At 40.8% G+C, this 22212-nt stretch overlaps 1 protein-coding gene across 1 annotated transcript in view; it reads right to left on the bottom strand.

Annotated features, from left to right (window-relative positions):
- AVIL (advillin) overlaps positions 1-22212 on the bottom strand; it is a 186220-nt gene that overhangs the window by 25933 nt on the left and 138075 nt on the right. The window contains exons 14-17 of the mRNA XM_069230920.1: positions 21595-21774; positions 19836-19981; positions 5744-5888; positions 1083-1271 (exon numbers count right to left, since the gene is read on the bottom strand). Of these exons, the coding sequence (XP_069087021.1) occupies positions 1083-1271; positions 5744-5888; positions 19836-19981; positions 21595-21774 (660 nt within the window). The remainder of the gene's footprint in view (positions 1-1082; positions 1272-5743; positions 5889-19835; positions 19982-21594; positions 21775-22212) is intronic.

Here is a 22212-nt window from a genome sequence, read left to right as displayed (position 1 = left end):
TTAAAACTATGGTTCAGATTCTGATTGTGAAGTCAGTGTACACCCACAGCCACAATCATGCATCTTTCTTTGCAGTGTTAATCAGACTGCTGACAGAGTTTGGTTACACCAAGACAGTAATTGGTTGAGACTGGAATATAGGGATTGATCCCTATTTGGATTGTTTTGGACGAATGGACATAGTTAACACAAACACAAAGGATAGAGCAATCCTGCATAATGTAATGAGTGATTATGTCTTGAAAGATCCATGGTGTTTAACACACCCATGGGATAGGGAGAATACATTTATCTCAGGTGTTCATGGGACCTGTTCCTGGATAGACTTCCTTTCAATGTCTTATGCCTTGCTGGCCTACCTGAGTACTTGTACTATGGATACTGGAGGGATCTCTGATCATGCCCTGATAGCTTTAGAATTGGATTTAGGACATGTGTCCCTTGTATCCAAGCTCTGGTGGCTGCCCCTTCCTACACAAAAATAATCCTGCATGCAACGCAGACACCCTTGCACCACCGTGCCTGGGTTGGCGCTAGGGGGAAAGGACAGGTTAAATATGGTTGCTTAAACACAGTGCTTTCCTGCCCTTTCTGTTTGACACAGGGCAGTGAAGGGCAAGGTGACTTGCTGTGCTTCGCTTTGCTTTGACACAGGGCAGGGCAAGGTGATTTGCTGCGCTGCCCTCTGCCAAAAAGTCATAGATATGGCCCTATATCTGGAAGAGACAACTAACAGACAGACACCCTCTGACCTCCCGGAAGCCGTATCAATAATGTCTACCCAAGCTCACTGTTCTTCCTCAGCTATTGAAATGTATTGATTTATTGGTAGCTCAGTTGTACCTGATCCGATGCTTTATAATGCCCTTTTTATAAGTCTATTATAAATTTTTTTAAACAAAAGAACTATTTTTAAGAACAATTTTGGCAAGTGGAAACTTGACCATCCTGGGTTTGCAGTCTTTTCCTGGCAGAAAATAAGATTAAAATTAATTTCATGTGGCCTCTGTCCAATTAGTCGGTAGAAGGATGTTCATCCTTTTATGTCATGTCATGGCCCATATGCATACAAGGTTACTTACACTCCATTTCTGGGGATCCCAGGCAAGGAACCAACCGGTAAAGGTAGGGGGTTCAAAGCCCTGCTTAAGAATCAATATAGGTGTGTCGATATCCCGGCCACTAGGGTGGGTCCTCAGGTATTCCTGGGCTGTCATCATAGCTTCTTTCTTTTCAATATCATTGGCTTCTAGTCCAATCCATAAAAAAATCTGAAAAGCAAATGTTCAGGAATAAATACCTCAAAAAAGTAGTGGAAAGTTTTGAGTTCATGAGTTACATATAACCCTCCCACATCACTATGAAGTATCACTCAAAATGGCAAGAGTAGTGGGATTCTGTATCCACACCAGCCTGATAAATTCTGTGAAATTTGCAGAAAGAAGTCTAGGAAAGCAGGTGGAATTCCATTACTCATGCCTCTCTTTAGTACTCTATAAAGGAACCTTTAGGATGGTAACTTCCATACTTCAAGGAAAGAATCACTGAGGTAGGAAGAGGATAAAATTCCAATTCCTGTAACTCTGAGTGGATCACTAAAGCAGGAATGAAGGGAAGATCTTCATTACTTACTGATAGTAAATAAGGAAGAATTCTAACAACTTTGTTAGTTATCAAATCATTGCAAGTTCTTTCTGCTGTTCTTGGTAGCAATGGTTCAGTCAATTCAGGGGGTAAGCTGTCTGCCATGGAGCAATGTGTTTAACATTCTATGTACACCTACAAGAGAAAACAGTAAAATAAATATTCCAATATTCCTCTGTAATGCAGAAAAAGGGGATGGACTTAATAAGTGAAGTTTGTTTGCAAAGTTTACAATCAGCTATATTTTGAAAAAATGACTTCAGGAGCACATATTAGTGAACGGCTTCTACTTAATTTTGTATTTTCATCCACATATTTAAATAACAAAAGCAAACAACATTTTGACTTGTGAATACAAAGTCCAAAGCCTGCATCTTATTCCCTCTAGCCATATTGATGCAGCTGCACTGTTCACTCATAACAAAATTGCATACAATTGAACTGTTTAAACAAATATAGCAATGAGTAACATCTAGAACATACTATAGCCTCCCATGACCACACACTGGGTTTCTCATAGCTCTCATTTCCTATCTAGCTTACCTGTATATGTCTTGATGCCAATTACATTCTTTCTAACCATGACCTTAACAACTTTCAAATATATATATTTATTAATGGTTTCAACCCTCCTGTTTTCTATTGTATTGAACAGTGATTAGCAGTGACAAGCGGCCACATTTTAATATCTAATAAAAAAACAAAATTAACTGAAAAGTCTGATTCTAAAATGTTCTTGTTGTATAGGGTATTGTTTTTCTTTTAAGCTAGCATGTCAAATGCCACTTGCAGTGGGACGTTTTAAAATGTATTTACACATTTTTATAGCGCATCTGGACCCATGGGTGGTGAGATCATTTCATGTATAACAACAGTTATACATTGGAGACAACTGGATGATAAACGTTATAAATCATTAATCATTATAACAGTGGAGTCTGGGGGGGGGGGGGGCTTGTGCCAATAAGCAATGGGATGGATACAAAGTATTGTTAAACCAAGTATTGATCGAATAGACAAGCTTTGAAATTTTCCCTGGAGGCTGTAGTAAGTGAAGTTTTTCTTAGTGTAAATGGTAAAGAGTTCGATGATGTGACTGGCAGGTCATATTTTCTAATACTGGAAAAGCTAACTCAGCCTTTAATCCTTATAAGGTTGATTAGTTGACTACCAGTAACATGGGTTATTTACAGTACTTAGAAACCACCAATGATGCAGTATTAGGAGCTATATAAAACAAGTTACTATTTCAAATGGGTTTTAGGTTCCTTTGTTCAATTTCAGGACAAGATTGGGTAACTGTCTTTCAATTAAGGAGTCTGTAGTTAAGAATGAATGAAGGACGAAAGTAAGTGACTTTCCAGGGTGCGTGGTTATCCAAAGGTGTCCCAGCACTGATGGATGTCTTACCTCAGGACAGATTATGCTTTGATAAAGGTAAGTCAGCCAGAAGAAGAAGAGTCTAGAGCTTCTATGAATACCAGTGCACTTGACAAAATGTTTAGATAAGCAAGGACGTTTCCTGAGCAGAAGAGGAATTGAATGATTGTTCTAAGATATGGTAGTATATTTGTGGCAATATGTGGGTCGGTTTAAAAGACAGAGGGGGTCATTATGGCTTCGGCGGTGAGTGTTAATGTGGCGGTAGCACCGCCAACAGGCTGGCGGTAAATACCACCACATTATGAGAATGGCGGGTTGGCTACAGCCAACCTGCCACTTCTCCACTCATACCGCCTTGGCGGTATCAGTCGCTGAGCCGAAGATATCAATCACCAGCCCGTCAGCCGGCACAGTACAGGCGGCGGCATTATGAGCCTGCCTACCACCATGGTTTTCGTGGCGTTAGCAATGCCACGAAGACCATTGCGTTAAGTCCCACTGATGACAGGGAATTCCTTCCCAATCACAGGTAGGCGGCTCCCCCAACCCCCCAACACACACCTGACACCCCCTCCATCCAAAGACCCCCCCACCCCCATACACACACTAACCCTCCCACCCAGACATCCAAATACACCGCCCCAACCCGATCCAAACACACACACCCACGGTCATCACACCCCCACCCCCTCTGATCATCACACCCCCCCCATACACACACACACACCAGCAGACATGCAACACGCATACACCCAATTAGTCACACTGGCATACACACATTCATACACGCATACTTCCAGACATGCTCGCACACATTCTTACACAATCACTCACACAACTAAAACCATGCAGACAACACAACACACACAGACGCATCACACACACACTTACACATTCATGCACACACTCAGACACACACACACACAAACACAACACCTCCACCCTCCCATCCCCGTCCCTGTCAGAAGCCCAACTTACCTTTGTCGAGGCGGTCTTCCGGCAGGGGCGCTGCGACCGCCAGCAGCGCCCACCAGCAGAACACCGCCAGACCTTATTACTGGTCATAATACGGCTGGTGGCGTTCAACTGGCTTGGCGGTGCTGGTGGTAGCAGCGCCACCTTACTACCGTCCGCCACCATGAACACTGCTGGATTTCCGCCCTTCTTGTGGCGGAAGTCTGGCAGTGCTCATAATCTGGCAGACGGATGGTAGCCACTGTTGCGGTATTTTGGCAGCCGTCACCGTGGCAGTAGGCGGTTTTTACCGCCAATGTCAAAATGACCACCAGAGTACTCTGTTGGGATGTCAGTTTTTAATATAGTGAGAAAGTAGATTTACTTGTATATTGTAAAATACTAATACTCATTTATGCCTGAACATGTACTGATACATTGTATTACAAATTGTTATGATGTATTCCCAGGCCTAGTACGCCTGGTAACTAACATGTGTTTCTAGGACACCTCAGCCATTTTATCTGGTGTTGTACATTTGCACATTTTCTGCACTGTGTAATAAGCATACTCTTGTGCTTAGGCTAGAAAGAATTTTAGAAATTTAGGATTTTTTTGAATTGTTGAAAATAGTGAATCAGTCGTTGTCTGAACCTTCAGTATGAGGTCTTCTCACACTCTTACTCATGAAAAGATCTAGGCACCTTCTCATTAGTTAGTATTTGCTAGTTGCAGCCTCGATCACATGCTCTCATTTCCATTTCTATTAACTTGTTTTGATTGACTACTGTATAAAAATAATTAACATATGAATGGGTTTTTAGCATTATATGCTTAAACTGATTTAGGTAGAAAGCTCTAGTCCATTGAAGTGGTAATTGCCTCACTTTATTTTGCTTGCATACTGGCTATTTTTTTGCATTAAACGTATGTTTGACTTTATGAATTGTGTTTTTCTTTTTACAATAGGAAGGAAAATAGTTTTGTAAGAGAAATATGCAAGCAGTTCATAAAGTAGTCTATGCTTGTGCAGAGGTTTATTGTGCTGGACATTTGTTTTAGGAGAGAATAGAACAGAAAGCAGCTTGTGCCAAAACAGGCAGTATTCTGGATTTCTAAGGAAGGTGAGTAGCTTGAGTCAAAGGTCAGTATAGGAAGTAGTGTGGATTTCCCAGGAATGTTGGTGACCAGTACTTAGTGGTGAAGGTCAGAACAGCACATAGTATGGTTTTGAATAAAAGATCAATGAGCAGAGTACAACTTAGTCTGGTGTTACAGAGCAAGTTCCTCAGTGGGACATAAAGCTACTTGTGGTTGTGGGAATGGTGAAAGTGAAGGACGGGAAGGAGGCTGCTGATGTCAGGAGGGAGAGCAGCCAGTTGGAAAGAGAGAATACAGGGCTTTCCAAAGTGAGCAGGGTAGATGGAAGTCTGAGTTAGGAAGGCCTTTGAGATGAGGAGCCAAAAGGTCAGATTATGATTTAAATTAAGTTCTTCCCCTACAAAAAATAAAGTCCATTGTGAAAATACCCAAGGCACTCCTAACAATTTGCCACTGGAACCCTAAGAAGAGTAAATATTCATCTCAATGAGGAACCTTGAAAACGGAGATTTCTTCGTGGCTTCCAACTCAATGATCTTGGAAAAGCTATTTTATCCTGTTCCACGTCCCTCATTTATTTCCCTATCCAAATAATCAGTTGCATATCTGACAAATACATTTCCCTGACATTTGGAAAAAACAGCACAGTCTCATCTCTCACCTGGTCCCAAGTGTCCAGCAACATGACATCCGTCTCATTGAGGTCATCTTGGGTAAAGTTGCTGACTTCACTTACAATGAAGCGTCCAGTCTTATTGGAACATTCAAAGAGCCGGGGATGGAAGTCTGGTTCCTCTTGCTGGAGTCTGTAAGAAATAGCTGTTATTTAAATCTAACCTAATGAGCTTGAAACCAACCCCTCTTGTAGGTCTGAGTCATACTGCACAGTTGGTACATGGGTTGTATCATTGCATATGCATCTGCATGACAACCAAATTCACTACCTACTATGTACCTTATAATTTGCTTGCACTTAAACAATAAGCTACTTAGCATCCACAAATGACAATCGATTTGTGAAGAGAATATAGATATTACAATGCATTTTGTACAGCACAGAAGTCACTATTTTCAAAGCGTCCATGCACTGTTGACTTTGTGACTTTGTTTTTTTAAATTTGCGTCATGGAGATGTGTCCCAGTTAGTGTTTTACCTTGAGGTGATCTTATCTTAATTGTTCTGCCAAACTCGCATATGTAGCTGGTGGTCTTCGTGCTAGAATCATTATAGATATTGTTTTCCTTGTTCTTTTGTTGTGTTCATTGATATTTTGTGTTCATGATGTTCAGATTAAGCACAAACTAATAATTCTTGTTGTGCCCAAGTATAAAGTCTTTGCCTACGGTCTTTTGTCTGCAGGTTTGTGAGTCATCCCACCACGTATTTCCACTGGGCGAGGTTTTGTGTCATTCAGTCTTCCACAAACCCACGAGGAATTGATTGCAGCGCATGTGTGTTTGTGGTGAGTGGTGCATATGTTTTATGGTCCCTCAGTTATGTTGTTTTGTGTGAATTAGTCCTCGCGCAAGTGAAACTACTTGCCTTTGTTCTTTTCATTTTGGTGTGCATAACAATGTTCTGGTCATCTAGGTGTCGGCTTTTTGTTTCATCTGTTATGGCTCCCATATCCTGAGGGTGTTGGTGGGCAAAAGAGAGACGTGCTGGGGATTGTTTGAGGCAGGGTAGGAGGTTAGTGAGGCTGCTTGAAGTGGTACCCACTAAGTTGCCTATGGAGCATTATTACAGGTGGAACGGCTGGTAGAAAGCTGAAGGGGGTGCAAAGTGAGAGGATCTCTTTAAAACCTGTACCTCCCTTGTGCTTTCTTGTACACCCTTGGGACGTTTTTACGGGGTTTTACCATAGGGCAGCGCAGCAAGTCATTTTGCGGAGCTGCCCTATGGTAAAGCAAAAGGGCAGGAATGCACCGTATTTATGTAATATGGTGCATTCCTGTCCTTTCTTGCTGAGCTGGTGCTGTTTTGGAAGCCTAGCACCAAACAGCATGCAGGATTATTTTTGTGCAGGAAGGTAAACCTTCCTGCACAAAAACAATCCTGAGAGGCGTTTTCCTCTTTCTATGTGTGGTGCACAATGCAACACACATGGAAAGAGGAAAAAACGAGGAGAAATAAAAATATTTCTCCCCATTATGCCTCACTTCGGGAGGCATAAGGTGTTTTTCACTTCCCCAGGTTTATGTGATTCAGTAAATCGGGGGCAGTGTCAAAATCCATGGATATTGCGTGGGCACGTCCATGGAACGCCTTCCTGGCGCAGGGTAAGGCAATGCAGGGACTTGTGCTGCTTTGTCTTACTCCATATGTATGAGGCCATTAAAAGCCACACTAAGTGGCTCATAGCTATGGTTGAGAGGTTTGCACCGCAGTGGCGCAAGCCTCTCCTAAATAGGCCCTTCACTGTTTTCTTTTGCCTTCAATTTTACCTATTGCTTTGTCTGCCATTCTTACATTTTCTTCCTACTTTAGAGTTTCTCTTTGCCTATTGCTAATTCATTGTATAACTTCATCTTCCCATGCCAGTGTCTTCACAGGTCAGTGTCCCCTCACCTCATTTCCTGTCTGTATCTCCCTCTCTTTGTTGTGTTTTTCCACTGCCTGCCTGTGTGAGTCACCTTAAGGCTGCCTCGTGCCCAAAGGCATCAGTGTGTCCTTCGTTTCACCTGCCTATATTGCTTCTCCAGTGTTTTACAATGTATCCCTGCACCGATGACCCCTTGTCGGAACTGCCACCATGTTGTTATCCACATAACACTGTGGCTTTGTGCATCACTCTTGAAATATATCTCTCTTTGACCATGATACAAGGTGCCTTGTTTTCCTGTGTCTCCATGTGTCTATATTCTATCAACTGTTTAACTCTCAGTCTCTCCCAATTTATGTGCCCATGTTACACATGTCTTCTTGTGGCTTGCTACACCAGTATCTCATCACATCAGTGTCTTCTCTGAATTATTTTTGTCTTTCCATATCTGTACCTTACAATATCTGCACCTCCCAAAGTCCTCAAACTCTTAAATGCTCATGTTCTTGCAGGTACATGTCGTGCTTTCTGTGTCACCAGATGTCCACATCATCCACATCTGTTTTTTCACCCATGTCTGTGCATATATTTGTCCATGACTTACTATGATTGGGCTTTCCTGCCACTGTCTTCTTATATCTGTATCCACTGTATCTTTGCCTCTTACCATGTCTGTCTCTCCCTGTGCCAGTATTTCCTTGTGTCTCCCTTTTCTTGGCTTGCTGTGCCTTTCATTTTCTCTCTTTCAGAAGAGTCTTGATACGTCCCATGCTCTGCGTGTTTTACCTTTCCATAGAAGTCTCTCTCATTGTGTCATCCCATGTTGTTTTCGTACTTCTACTTCTCCCTGTGTTTGTGTCCCTATCCAGGTCTTTCCTCAGTTTCCCCAGTGTCCCGCTATTATAATGTGAATGTGGTTAGAGTATCTATTTCTAACCTGCTGTCCTGGTTGGGTATCACTCGATCACCCACCCCGGGAATGCGGGCAAAGGAATATTTTAAGGACTCAACTGTTAGGAGTATTTTGCTAGATAGCTTTTTGGTAGGGGTGTGCCACTAACCGAAGCAGTGACTGCAGACGGAATGTCATCATCTATTCTTGTATGTGAATGAGTAATCACAGCTACTACAACAGTCTGAACATCCGCTTTGGCAGCTTCATCAGCCAAGTAATTCCCTACAACGTATAAACCAACACGTTGATGACTCAACGTGTGTAAAACATGAGCCCATGGCAAAACAACTTTAAGAGCTGCCACCTTTCCCCAAAGCAACTTATGCTTAATAGCATTACTTTTAGAATCTCTCAATTCATTCAAGCACCAATAATGTAAAACATTATTGTAGGACTGGACACCATAATAGAAATCACACACTATGAGTGTGGGGAAGTCTGGATCCATATACTGCAGTGCCAGCACCAAAGCATTTAATTCAGACAGCTGAGGGTACAGTGACCCAAATTTCTGTATGTTTTTTATGCTTGAAATACTTAATCTTTCATGACACCCTTTACTGCAGCACTTACGCTTTACCAACCACAGCTGGGCTGAACCATGAGTATATATATATATATATATATATATATATATATATATATATATATATATATATATATATATATATATATATATATAATCTAAGCATACTGAACTAGAGGTAAAATTCAATTAGACATGGAGTATTCATGTTCATACTGGAGAAATTCCACTGGAGCCATTGTGGATGTAAGGCTTTTACATTGGGGACGTTTGCCTTGGTGACAGCCTCTAAGGCTGAAATGAGAGACACCACAATTATGCCTTTCCCCTGAGCCAATGGACATTCTTTTACAACAATTATTTAACTGCAGTCAAAAAAATTTCTGTTGATGCAAAATGCATTTCTGCATTGGAGTATAAATGCAATTTATAAGTAATTGGTACAGTTTTACCTTCATTAAAGGTGACATATGTGTAATCATTGGAACCCACAATAATGCGCATCACTAAATTGGTCGTGTTAACACGAGTATGTAAGTGTTTAGATTCAAGCATCTCTGTTTGCAATGTTCTGAGAATAGTAGTATGTTCAGTAGTCCAATGTTGACTTGAAAAATCAGGACAAATTAAGTTGTACAATGGATTAACCTGTTGTGCATAATCTGATATATATGTTCTACCAAAGTTTAGAAAGCCTAAAAGTAATTGAAGCTTTTTACAGTATTTGTTGGTTGTAAGAGAGCACACTACTCTAAGAAGTACAGTGCAAGGCTTCTTCCTTCATTCGACAATTCAAATCTTAAAAACAGGACACTAAGAAAGCAATTTTTGATTTTGGAAAATTAAATTTATAGCCATGGTCAAGGATTCCTACAATTATGCAGTCCATTCTAGCCAAATGTGTGTTTAAGTCATAATCTGTGAGGTAAACGTCATCAACTTAAAAAAAAAAAATTGAGTGCATTTCTTGTAAAATTGACCTTATATGTGCAGCAAAGAGACCTGGACTGTTCTTATACCCTTGCGGCTGCCTACGGAAGTGTTCCTAACCCAGTGATAGCAGTCAAATACCTGCTTTCAGGTGCTATATTTTGACAGAAAAAAACATTGGAAATGGCTAATGTAGTTTTGTATTTTTTAACAAACAATATTATTCATTAAAGCTATGTTGTGGGAATTTTGTATAGCAAAAGTCAGTGTATGACTGTTTAAATATCTATAGTCTAATACTGTGCAATAGGAATGATCTGGTTTACCTACAGGAAATAAAGGATTATTGAAAGGAGAGATACAAGGCTCAATCACACCTTGATTTTCGAATTGTGTGGAATTTTCCCAAATAGGGCTTTAAGCTTCATGTTTAATAGGGTATTGTGGTTGCTCTTGCAGGCTGATAATTATAGGTGAAACATGATATGGTGAGTCTTTATCTCAGTGCGTTTGACTGTGATATAATGTTGGAGCTAGTGCAAGAACCCATTCTGCAGCATATGTTTCTTAAACTTCTTTTGGAACATGAACAGAAAAGGATGGTAGTATTACATCCTCCCCCTGTGGGACTTTACAAACAAATTCAGGCAAGAGAATGACATATGCATTAGTAAAGTTCTGCCAGAATATCACTTTAATAGTACTCAGTATATCACCCTCTATTTGGATGTCCAAAGCATAAAGTCCATCAGGAGGGTTTAGCCATAGATCTGGAGTTTCAACTTGTATATTGTCATCAGCCAGTCTCGCCACCAGAAACTATTGAAGAGTCTGACAAACTATCATGCCCTCGGCTGCACTGTTGAATAGATTTTTCATCCACGTCTTGTTCAGAAGAAGAGTTCTGAGTATTTGTGGCATATTTAGTGGAAATTCCTGCCACTTTCTTCTTATCAGATTGTGTTTTTGTTGTGGAAGTTTTTCTTCCCTTTTTTAGATGAGATCAGGGGAGCGACTTGAGTCTTGCCGCATCCCATTCTCCCTGACCTTCGATCTTACTTTCTATCTAAATAGTCCTGAAAAGAGTGAGGTGGATGTTTATCAGAATACTGATACCTACCAGGCTGTTTTATTGAATCTTGGTTACATAAATTATAGCTTTTTTAGAGGACTCTGGTTGCAGAAATCCAGTCCGTGTTTCAGTTTTATCTTTTTTTTCATTTTTAGCCCAGTGCTTTTAGGAGACACAGGTGTCCACTTGATAGTATTTTTATTAGATTATGTTCCTAAGCAATCCCAACCTATCAAAGTATATGTCTCTATAATAATTGATGTAGCTCATGTTCCTGGTCCGCAACGGGAACGATGCTAAATGTTGGCGTATCGCCAATGAAACTTCCTCACCCTCAATATTACTTAAAATTATTGAGGACACTGTAGCAAAGTTGACAATTAATTTCATCCCAAAATCCAGGGCAAGGGCCTCCCCATGTTCATTTCGAATTTGCTTAAGTACTTCATGCAAAAGAGCAATTGGTGGGGTATCATGTGTAATGGTATATATGGCAGCAAAGACAGTACCCCATGTCGGGCAATCTTCAACTGGAGGAATCATACCACGTGGAAGACACATAGAGAGAAGTCAAAATTTATCTTGGAGTCTTGTATAGGTAAACACTCCCTCAAGCTGATTTGGTTTTTGTGCAATGAAAAGCGGAATTCATCCTATTTGGTAAGTATTTTACCCATAAAGGCATTAAAAGTAACTGGACTATTAGCAGGCACAACTAACTGAGGGTGCCCAGCTTGAAGAGCCCTTGCTGGGGCAGTAGGTAATGTACCCATAACAAACTCTGTTAAACCTTGATACAGTCTAACCCAGGAATAACAAACTTTGCATTTATATGCTTTGTGTGCCTCAACCACGAAGGTAACATCTCCACTGCAATTGGCAAGCCCATGTGCAGTTAAATGCGCAGTTACTGCCGGTCTACAATTAACAGGAATATTCACTAGTCGTGCCATATTTAATGAATGGAATTCAAAGAACGAAAACACTATTGCGGGTCATCATTTTAAAAGATAAAGCTTGAACAACCTACAGACATAAATAGGTGCTTCCTATTAAGCTGAGGAGGATGTTTCCTTTTCACTACCTATGTCTCTGTTTCACTCACTTGCTGATCACAAGTACAATGAAGAAGCACACAGGAACACAAGTCATTGTCCATCACCCACAAACATCCAGATAACTCACCAGAGTTCAATAGAAACTCACAAACTTCAATAGAGCAAAACACCACAAGCAGAGTTGCTTTGTAACCAAGTTTGAATTTCAAGAATCTAGATATGCAGGTTATATATTGTGTGCTTTCTTCACTTCATATCATGTGGAGTATTTCTTGCACCCTGTACCAATTTTTACCCTATTCATCGCATATAGTTTTCAGTGTACCCAGTGTTGTGTAATTTACAGTGTGTGTTCTGCTCTGAGTTGTTTAACTGCTGCAGTGAGTCGCAGATTGTGCATTACAAGCTTCGTACATTGGTCAGGGTCTGTATGTCACTTCTGTGCCTTGTGAACTGTGCTGACTGGGCAGACCAGGCTATGCACCTCAGGCTAAGCAAGCTGCGTACTTTGAGAAGCATATGGTGTTCTCGACTGTGTGAGACACAGTCATTTGTACAATGTGTTAATTCAGAACTCTTCATTATGCTGACTAATGAAGATTTCACATCCTAACATGGGTAATCTGAGCTTTGTATTTTGTGCAACCTACCCAAGTGTAGTTTATTTATTGTTTCTTCTGACAACCGGTTCCTTTCCCACCCAGAAAAAACAGAAAACTATAAAAGACTAAACAGGGCACGTCAAAGTGAAAAGAAATAAATACATTGGGGACAAGGGACTTACGTCTTAGACAATAAAATATAATACAAATTGATAGACTTTCTGCTTGAGGTTTAGCCTATCGTGGTTTAATGAATTACACAATCGTGGCATATGGTCAAGCATGTGGACAAATATGTATCCTCATTTGAGTATGAGGATTCTTTTAGATAAGCTACGAGAAGAGGAAATCTTCTTTTCTGTAAGGCTTCCAGTGCCTCCAGTAACATCAGAAGTTTTGTTTTCAAGGCAATGTACAGTAGGATCTCGCTTCTTCTAAGAAAAAACTGGCAAATTGCTCTCTCCACAACCCACGCAGGCAAAGTAGCACCACCAGCTTTTCGCGTGTACCTTCTTTTTAAAATACAGATGATGTGTCCAAACAGTAGTATGACCCAAAAGATTGTTTTATTCCACAGATGGTTACCTGGATGTGGTTCTGGGCACCTTGGTTGTCACAAGAGTTTGGGGTGGTTTACATGGGACCAGTTTGACTTGTCTCTAAAAGGTGAAATGAACAATTTAGATTCTAGCATTTGGTCTTTGAGTTTTTGGTTCCTTTTCTTGTTGAGAAACGATAACCCTGCCCCCTATATTGATTCTTGTTCAAGGTTGTTTCTGTAGGTAGGACTGGGATTCATGATTGTACTTGCCCCCTACCGCTTCAGCCTGCAATTCAATTGTTTTGCTGCAAAACTGTGATCCTGTGGGGATTGCACGAGTGCTACTGCACTAAACAGAAGGGGAAGGGATTGATAGATCTTGTCTGCAATGCAATATTCTATTTCTTCCAGGGGATCCTTGTTTGCAGGCAAGTGCCAGATGTCTTTTCTAAGAAGTAGATATACTGAGTAAGTTTGGCTTGTGAGGCTCTTCACTTCGAGGTCAGCTTCACAGGAGGAGGTATAGTCTGTGGTTGCAAGCCTAGCTTTCAGCTCCCCAGTTTCTTCTACTAACATAGCAATCTCTGCCCACTGGGCTTTAACTATTAGCACTAATTCACCACAAGAAGACTTGTCAATCAGCATCGCTGGTTTACTTGTGAGGTTGCGAGCACTTAAGCTGAACACTTCTGCAGACCTGGTGGCTGCTATTGGACACTCAGCAAAGCTCTCATTTTATGAATGGACTTTGCTGGAACTCATGTGAAAATTGCAAATGCGGACATATATAACGTGGGAAAGGTTTTAAAGTCTGAGAAAGCACTGGAAGGGTAGGTACATTTCCAGTACAAAACCTACGCTAGACAGCCCACACACATCTTTGTTTTATGGTGCAAAGATCTGTACATAGTGCTAGGCAGCCAGAAAGAGTGGCAGCACTGTGGAACAGAGTAGCAGGGCATTATCTTAGTTGATAAAGTGTTGCCCTGCCCACTCTTCCTAGTGCAACCAAGCACAGCACGTTTGCTGCTATTTACAGCTGTGCAATAAACTTAAGCAGTTAAGTATAATTATAAAAGGGCATGAAAATGATTCCTCCTTTGTCATATTTTGTATTATTATTGGCATATATTTGTGTTCACATCACAGATACTGCTTTCAAAGAAGCAGTTATTTCACAAGAGCACTCGGAATTTAGATTAGAGTTCTCCAATCGTTTTTGTAGAAAGAGCTAATTCTGCTAAAAAAAGTCCTTCCGAGCTACTAGCAGAGCTTATCATTGGGCAATTGGAACCACATATGTTAACAATTCACCATGAATACCTTAAGTAAGATTATTGGAAGTGACAACCAAAGCAAGTCAGGCGAGGTTACCAGCAAAAACGCTAAGTAAAATCTTATCAATATTAAATGCCTCTTCCTGGCTAATGAAATAAAACCCAAAGCATCACATGTCCTCTGGCACAAAGGACATGACCACAATAATAGGTCTCCCAAACTAGCTTGAATTATCATTCAACTTTAAATGCTTTTGGAGCTCCAGCCTTTTGTTATCATTGGCATAACATTTTCTGAGAATACACATATTTTTCTATCTAATGCCACTTTCCATTTTGTCCAAACAAACTCAATTCGAAGAAAGACTTTTAAGTAAACATATAATTTTTGCCCTCAAACTATCAGTTTAAACTTTAGGTAAAACACAGTCCCCAAACATCAGGTCATAACTTTTATCAAGTACTCAAATATACAAATGTTTTGCATGGACAGATTTTCTTTTAAAAACGCCCAGGTATTACGATCACAGGTCATGGATGCTCACCATAACACCATTGATGCCTGATATATGTCAATAATGCCCAACATTGTACCAAGGCCACCATTGTGTCAAAGCTGGCCATTATAATGGCCAAGATGCCCATCATATATCATGAATAGCTATTATTAAGTGAGGGGAATCCACCATAAAATTAGGGATGGCTAAAGGTAGATCAGTCATGCTCTTAATATGTCATGGATAACCGGTGGCATGTCATAACTGACCCAAAAACGCCCAACTTATTAAAGGATGGCCATTATTATGCCATTTGCACTATTATGCCATTAACTTAAACAATTGTGCCAGAGATGAACCCCTTATGATGGGCACACACACACATACTCACACCACTTAATTTTCTCAGCTCTGTATCCATTCCCTGCTCTCCTTAGCTCTAGGACTGATCATGCACCCAACTAACATACTTTTATTCTGGGTCCTGTAGGCCCACACTGTGTGAACATTTACTGGCAAGCTACTCTTGACACTCTTCTTTCATGGCCCATTGTTCACACACATTGTGTGACTGATAGCGCACCATTTCCAATCTTCTTGTGACTTAGCTAGATTACGAGTCAAGACAGGTGGTCATGTGGCAGACCCTAGAGGATTACACATTGTTTGTTCTATTGCTATTATGATGATCTGTCATTGGCTAGGCTGGCTGTCACTCTGAGGGTTCTGAAATGAGCAATACTATCTTTGTTCAAATGCACAGGCTGTGTGTGAGGTACTGGGCTTGGCTTCACCTTTGAGAGCTACTTCGATTTTGCACATGAGCTACCATTAGCTCCCAAGCTAGTCACTGGGTACCACTGCTTTAGGTGATTCACAAATAGGTTTGATGTACTTAGCCCAAAAGTACCTCCAAATCAAACATATAACGGGACTATTTCTTAGGGTCCCATTAGTATTTCGTTTTTAACTCTATGACAAGATTTTGAGACCAGAATTAATGTTTCCAACTAGTATCTCCCCTTAAGAGAGATCATGAGTTAAGCTTACCTGAATGGAGACTATCCTAGCAGACCCAGAACTACTGGTCCTATTGGACAAGTTTTGACAGAATATGGGGAATTTTATTGCTGCTGTTAACCAGGTGCGTGGATGTGGTCTGTGGCCAAGCTAGGCTGTGTCCCCTCTGTAGCTGTGATTCTAGCAAGTGCAGATCAGCATCCAGTGAAACTGGGTACATTGTTCTTGGATCTGATCATTTCGGGTCTGGAAATTCTGGACCACTCAGTTATTGTGAGTGGTACAACCCCCCAGGCGTACTGCTCCAGGAAACTCTTAAAGTGGCCCATTTTGAAAAGACATGCTTTCAGAGGCCCTATAATGTAAACACAAATGTAGCCGAAAGCATTGCACACAAATAATGTCTGCACCCCGGCACAAGGATGGCTGTGTTGCGGAGGTGATTGTTTATGTGCAGGAATGCACTCCCTCCTGCACATAAACAATCTTTAATGACGATTTGCTCCTTGTATGTGTGCTGCACAATGCAGCGCACATAGAAAGAGCTAAAAATGAGAAGAAATAAAAGTATTTCTCGTTGTTGTGCCACTCTAAAACCACCCCTAGGGTGGTGTTAGTTTTTAGCGCTGCCTCAGGTTTATGACTGGGACAGTGTCAAAAAGCAATGGGTTGCTTGGGTACAGTCACAGCAACACCCAGTCCATGCCCCTTAGCAGCAGAAAACTGTGTGGGGCAGTCCATATTACAAGGCGGCTTTAAGCCATGAAAAGTAGCTTAACGCTGCCTTGTAAATATGGAGCAGGACATAGCACCTCTAGGGTGTCGCTAAAAGTGTCGTTCCAGTGGCGCAAAGGCCTCGTAAATGGGACTCTTAGAATAGTCTCACAGGTGCAAGCTCAGTGTGATTAATGTAGACAGAAATCTGAGTTGGCAGGCCATAGGCAAGCCCCGTAATGCACGGTCATTGGCAACACCAATCGTAGTTTTCCTAAAGCTAATAGAGTCCCAATGTATAGTGAGCACAAATTCAATGGTCATACTCTCTTCTTCTTCTTGGGTGCATTGTTCCAATGGTGATCTGAGAGTGATTGAAGAGTCAGGAGACCCAATCCAGCACTCAGGCCAGTTTCTGCTTCACTTCCAGGATGTACTGTGCTGCCCTGCTGCCCGAGTGGGTACAGTGGTTGAGCTCCTCTAGGAAGTCTTCTCATGGAGATGTATCTTCTGATCCCCTGTTTGAATGCAAGGCAGGCTCCTGTAACAATGCAGTCCCACAGCTTCCCTAGCAGCTCCTTGTGGACTTCTGGAAAGTCTCTGTCAGCAACACCAGCCCTGGATCTCAAGAATTCTCTAGTACTCTTTGAAGGACCACCTCTTCAGACCGCAAGAAATTTGGAACCAAGTGGGAGAAATTCAGTCCAATTTTACAGTCATGTTGCAGACACTTTGCGAATGTGGGAAGCTGGCCCTCAGCCGTCATCTAGTGTCACCTTTTACAATGGGCAATCCAAAATAGATCCCACTAGTCTCCCGGTCACACATTTGCATTTAACATGAAGTCATTCTAGCAGTCACCAAATATATCCCTGTGCACACAACACTCACTCAGAAGTGTCTAGGCCAGATCCGGACGCATCATATTAGTGGAAATTTACTTGAGTGAGGCCATAGGCATCTCACCCTTCAAAGACAAGAAAAAGGCAGGTACTGTACTTCAAATAGGAAAATCTGTATGGTACCAACACAACTCAATGTGCAAGCCCAAGGACATGGAACATAGTCCTGTGTCCTAGGAAGGCAAGCTTGATGCACCATTCCAGCCCACACAGCCATGCTCTGGGTCACAGAACCTTGTACACAGTTTAGGTCTTAGATAGATCATGCATGATTGTCTGTATCTGTATGGTAGAACAAAATAATCCAGACGCCAGAGAACATTCCACTTACGTAAAAGAAATGCATGGGACAGCCCCATTCCAACTGTTGGGATACTGCAAAAAAAAGATTATGCACACCATATAGTGCAAGAAGTGTGCACCTGTAGGCGTTTCTGCCACTGCAACATTGTTAATAATCTGTTCAATCTTTTTTACTGTGACATATATGATTGATCACTTTTTCACTAAGCAGGTAAACAAAATCAGAAATCACATGACCAACATCAAACAAGCAACCATACTCATTCAAACCCCCCACCACTGCACTACCAAGGGGCCACCTTCAACTTTCTCCTGCACACTGAATTCACTGACATCCCCAGCTCTCTAAAGACCACCACCTATAAAGAACATTCCACTGTCACCCAGCCTGGAATCCTAACATGGAGATGCCCTTCATATCGCTCCTCACTATCATTAACATCTTCCTCTGTCAAGAAATCTGCTGAGACACTCTCAAAAAAGGACTGTCTTCCCTCACTCAAAAAGCGTAGCCTAGATCTAGATGATATAGCCAACTACTGGTTCATCACACACATACCTTCCATTGGTAAAATCATCAAGAAAGTAATCTCCATTTAATCACAAAATCAAATCCGCAAGATTAGCCTCCTACAGGACTACTAATCCGGCTTTAGAGCTTGTTGCATTTACCGCACACAAAAGCAAACCCAAGGATAAAACAGGCACCTGGGGTAAACCATACATAGGCAACACAGTTGTTCCTGTATAGCTAGAAGGCAAAGGATACAGCTCAATAATGTATGGAAAAAAAAAAAAGTAAGGACATTGGGTTCAGTGAGTCAGTAACACAGAATACGACAGGCTCTAAACACTAAAAATACAAACATAATTCTTTTATCATATTTTAAAATAGAAAATGTAATGATTTTAGCAACATTGCTTGAAACAAAACGTGCTTAGTGCTCACACTTTGTGAAAATTTAAGTGCACAAAACAAAGTTCCAGTGTGGCCACACAACTGTAAATCAAAGATAATTCAACAAATATGCAGACGTTAGCTCAAATTAATTGTAGTAGATAATGACTAAGGAAGCTTCAAGTCAACAGTGTTTCAACCCATGGAATAAAGTAGGGTAATCATCAGGAACTGAAATAAAAGCACAGCCTGAGAGAAAGGATTGTGACTCTTCAAGAAACAGTAGGTAATGGGTGGGCCCTCATGCATTACCATTATGAGTGGAATGCCAGCCACGATTGACAATGATAGCCACCGGGCACTGACAGGGGGACAAAATGTAGCAGCAGGGGCACTTGAAACAGAAGGCAAGGGCCCGCTCTAGATAATTAATTTTCCAAATCCAATTGCAAAAGGAAGGTACTGATTCTAGGTCACGCCATCCAGCACCTCTCGTAACAGTCATGGGCGGCATGTTTGTTCTCCATGTGCACTGCCTCTCTTATTTTTTATACCATATTTTTATATTCCTTATTTTTGTAGTCCCCACCCTAAAACACCTCCCAACAAACAGAGTCCCAGTTGGAAACTCTGCTGTTTAAATGTTCTGGGAGGGAGTTACTTCAGACTTTTTTATATGAGGAAGTCTGCAAACTTACAATAGAAGCTAACGAAGGGAACATAAACTGAGAACAAGTGATTTCTCCCTCAACTACAACAACATCCACACCATTCATTTTAACCAAAGTTGAAAAACACCACAAAAGGCTAAGCTATTCACATGTCCATTCCTTTCTATGTTTTTTAGTGTACACTCTAAATGTTTTGAGATGGAATGAGCTAAACCGACGGTAATCTTTAAAAGCTAAATGGTACCTCTTCTCGCTGGCGTACGGTGCTTTTCCTCCAAGAAGCTCCCAAAACTGCACAGTTTCCTGCCCTTCTGCCAGTGTCTCCTCATTGCCCATGGAGATCAAGCCAGCCAACTGCTTGGCCATCTCTCGCTCATCACCACTGGAACCCTGTGCAAATAATTTAAGGTTACAGTGAATGTATGCATAAAACAAAATGGCTACACATGCAGAACACAACAAAGAGCAACTGCTAGACTAATCTGGCTGTGTCATTTCGGCGTCTATTCTCTTTTGGGCTTTTATGGCCAATCTCTAATTGTATTCCATAACCTCAACAATGATAATTTAGCAGTTATAATTATTATATTCTAAAATGTGCTCAACATGAACATTTTGTCTATGAAAGACACGGAGGCAAGAGAGCTAAAGTCTATATATAGGAACATATAGTAGGCATATCAACAACTTACAAACTTTTACACATAATTAAGTAGAATGATTTCCGTTGTATAAGACAATTTAGGAATAAAGGGAGAGCAGATAGGAAAAAAGGGAGGGCTGGGTAGCGCAAGATGTATCTTTTTTAGTTTATCTCCTATAGAATATTTTCTGAAAGCAACAACAGGTAAGTTATGCCATACAAACATTTTGTTTCAGGAAATTCTTCCTATGACGATTGCGCAATTGTTGACATATTTAAGAAGTTAAGTATTTCTTCTAAGAAGGTTTTGAAAATATGTATTCTTTCTTCTCAACACCCACCCCCATTTGTAGCTCATAGGGATGTTGCTAAGAAATGCAGTTTATTATTATAAAGTAGGGCATGTTTTTTAGGCGGAATTTCATAATGTGGAAATCGTCACCTCTCTACCTGAAATTGAATTAATTCACTCAACATTCCAATTGCTGTGTAGTCTAAACACAACAGACTCTATTTCGACTCTTGCTTTGTCAGCGCGGCCTACGTCAGTCTATACCTCAAGCAATTCTACATGGTTCAGCAACTGATTGGAAGAGCTGCAATGCTCTCCCTGCACATTCTATGACTCAAAACAGTAATTGCCGTTTGTCATCAGTAGCCCTCTTCCTTAGATATTACATCGCCACTCTAATATCTAAATCAATGTTCATCTAAATCCGGTCACTTGCTATTCTTTCCCTTTAGGAATTCAAAGCTCTCTCTCGAGCTTTCCTTCACTCTCTATTTCATATACCCATCTCTTCCTTTATTTCACTCAAGGCTAGTCTTTTTTCATTGGATTAGTGGTTCAGCTCCTGTGCTATTCTGACAGGCCGGCTCCAACCTGCCTATGGCCTTCTAAAGATGTGCCTCACCCCCAAATACTACATGTGACCTAGGTGGTCACTCAAATGTTTTGGCAATGTAGCAACATTGTAAAGTTTCTATATGGCTTACACCTCAGCCCGTACACTCCCAACATGTTTCAAATCCTCATCAAGCCTTACACTACGTTTTGGGCACTGACACATTCCACATTAGGATATCCCCATTGCCTTGGAATTTCTTGCTCATAGTAAACAGTATGTAATGATGAATGTATCTTTTTGCACATAAATATAATTGATTGAGGAAGGAAATGTTGTCCTAAAGTGTTTCATGAAAGGAGAGTACATATATGAAAATCATTGGTTTTGGTTAGTAGCTGAAACATTTAGTAGGCACTTGATTTAACTTTTATGATTTTTTCCAGAGAACTATGTGCTGTTGTATTATGTTGGACACCACCAGGACTGTGTTTGGAAGCGTGTTTCAAGCTCACCTTGCCGTACCACAGGAAATAGTCAGCTGGTGTCTTGAGAAGAAATACATCATTTGAGTTCAGTGAGGAGGCAAAAGCTGGTACTTCTACTGCCTTGGTATTCAAGTGATGTGTCCCATGAATCTGAAACAGCCTCAGCGGTGGCTCTGGTTCTGTATTCCCCTTGCGGGATGTCCCACCCTAAGAACAAAGTAACATATACAACAATTTAGTTAGAATAATTAATTATTTAATTGATGGTGGGAATAACACTCCTAGTTTCAGTTACTATAGAAAATAGAAAACCCGTTATTGGGGGATAGGATACTGTTTAACATATTTTTAAAATCCTCACCTTTGAAAACTGCAAAATTCTAAAAAGATCTTTAAAAAAAAGGCAACATTTGGAATCTCAATAGGCAGTTTAGTTTGCAAGCAAATTTAAAATGCATTTAAAGGGAATGAAAGTATGACTGAATTCAAATTACCTACACAGAATTGTAGGGGTAAGGTGTACAAGTTTCCTTTGAACAACAGACAAATTTGGATTATTGATTAAATCATAATAAAAGATTTGGAAACTCTGGGCCCGATTTAGATCTTGGGGGAATGGAATACTCTGTTACAAATGTGACGGAT

This window comes from Pleurodeles waltl, chromosome 4_2 (assembly GCF_031143425.1).
Source record: "Pleurodeles waltl isolate 20211129_DDA chromosome 4_2, aPleWal1.hap1.20221129, whole genome shotgun sequence".
Classification (NCBI taxonomy): Eukaryota; Metazoa; Chordata; class Amphibia; order Caudata; family Salamandridae; genus Pleurodeles; species Pleurodeles waltl.
Note: the sequence above shows the minus strand (reverse complement) of the source record. Positions and strands in the feature narration are given on the sequence as shown.